The sequence below is a fragment of the Colletotrichum abscissum genome, assembly GCF_030869225.1.
Source record: "Colletotrichum abscissum strain IMI 504890 chromosome Unknown Scaffold_226.1, whole genome shotgun sequence".
In the NCBI taxonomy this organism is placed as follows: domain Eukaryota; kingdom Fungi; phylum Ascomycota; class Sordariomycetes; order Glomerellales; family Glomerellaceae; genus Colletotrichum; species Colletotrichum abscissum.
Window position 1 is genome coordinate 2,424 of NW_026850128.1, and position 1,621 is coordinate 4,044.

Here is a 1,621-nt window from a genome sequence, read left to right on the forward strand (position 1 = left end):
CGGCGGTTTGACAGAGATGGTCGATTTACTCCTGGAACATGGCGCCACAATCAACACACGCAATCCGGAAGGTCGAGCGGCACTGCATACGGCGATAATCCGCAACAAGCACGAAATTCTGCGTATTTTCATAAAGAAATTCGATGGTGATTGCCTGAGGGAGCTCGAGCTGCTGCCTGTCATCGCCCAACATGCGGACGAAAAAGCCATGTCGATCCTCGCCACGTCTAGCCAATTTTTGCAAGTTTTCTATCACGACTATGATGACTCGATTCGAGACTTTTTGGAACAGCGGGAGGATTACAGTTCAGAGCTACATGCAGCATTTGATGGATTACTAATTGCGGCCAGCGACAGAAGATCTTCTACGTAGACATGGAGATTATAGTGTACCATTTTCCGGGCGGCGCAGATGAAGGATCGGCCCGACCTTGTACTCAGCTCTTCAGGGTGAAGCTAAAGCGTGCCGGGATAGTTTTGGGGTATCTCGGACTTTCCAATACACTACTCTCCGGCATAACAGAGGTCTTCTATCGCATATCGCCTGCCTCGACTGAGCGGCTGGTCAGAGTCTTGAGAGCCGACTAAGATGGGGTTTCAGAAGCAATTGCCCTTGGTTTTTTCTGAGACTCTCTCTCTCCATCATGCTCCGCAAGCGGCAGAGATACGCCGAGGTAGAAACTTCGCTTATTGATGTCATTACCCTTGTAACTATTGGCCAGAATTAGTGTTACAGTACCGAGACAGTGTCGCATCCAATGTTCACAAACCCTAGAACAAACATCCCCGTTGTTTCTATATCGATAGAGATATTGTGATCAATCTCAAAGCCGTTCCAAAGCTTCCAAAAGCATCGGAGGATGAGACCGTGGGAAACCTGTAGTGCCCCCAGTGTTAGCCACTGCAACAATGAGGGAGTGTCGAATGGCCAACGCGCCCTCCACGGAATGGGGAACGCACAACGAGCACATCGCCGGGCCCATCGCCCTTCATGCGAGGCTCTTGAATCTTGCGAATCTGAACAATGAGTCGAAGTAACCGCTCAGTAACGTCTTTCTTTGACCTAAAGACCATCGAGGTATTAGCTGCAACAAGGAGGTCATTGTGTCTGTGTTCATGACCTACTCTCCGCCCTCGCATCCATCGCGCCAGATATTCCATGCGTCTTCCTTGTCTAATCCTTGTTGCTGCCTTTGACATCTGATTTGTTTGTCTGTCTTACCTTCATACTTGCCATAATCCCACTCCGCGACGTTTTTGTCGGTGACGATTTTCGCCTCCAAATTGACATCATCTGACGACGTCTTCAGCGGCAATGGTAGAAGCTTTTCGAGAGTATGTTTCGCTCTCTTCCTCGGGCTGACAATGACGTTCGCTAGGCGAGCTGGGTCAACGAGTTTGCCTCTGCCGAACAAAAGTTCTCCAACATCGGAAGCCTGCTGTGCTCCCCGCGCGGTCAGATCAATTTCTGTAACCCCGGTGAAGCGGCCTTCTCGGGACCATTCCGTCTCTCCTAGATCCCAGATAAGTCAGGCAAAGTACTGAGCGCCAATTACTTAATGCTTACCATGTCGTATACAGAACACGCGAGGCGTTGAGGCTCCTCGATCGGACATATTGT

The 1,621-nt window shown here is 50.0% G+C and overlaps 1 protein-coding gene across 1 annotated transcript; it reads right to left on the reverse strand.

Moving 5' to 3' along the window:
* Positions 1-584: 584 nt before the first annotated feature.
* CABS01_16966 (phosphoglycerate mutase) lies at positions 585-1,616 on the reverse strand (the record flags this gene model as incomplete). Its single annotated transcript, XM_060550294.1, has 5 exons — positions 585-711; positions 771-877; positions 961-1,063; positions 1,126-1,513; positions 1,568-1,616. 5 exons carry the CDS (start codon positions 1,614-1,616, stop codon positions 585-587), a joined length of 774 nt encoding a protein of 257 aa, XP_060400266.1.
* Between the last annotated feature and the right edge of the window lie 5 nt (positions 1,617-1,621).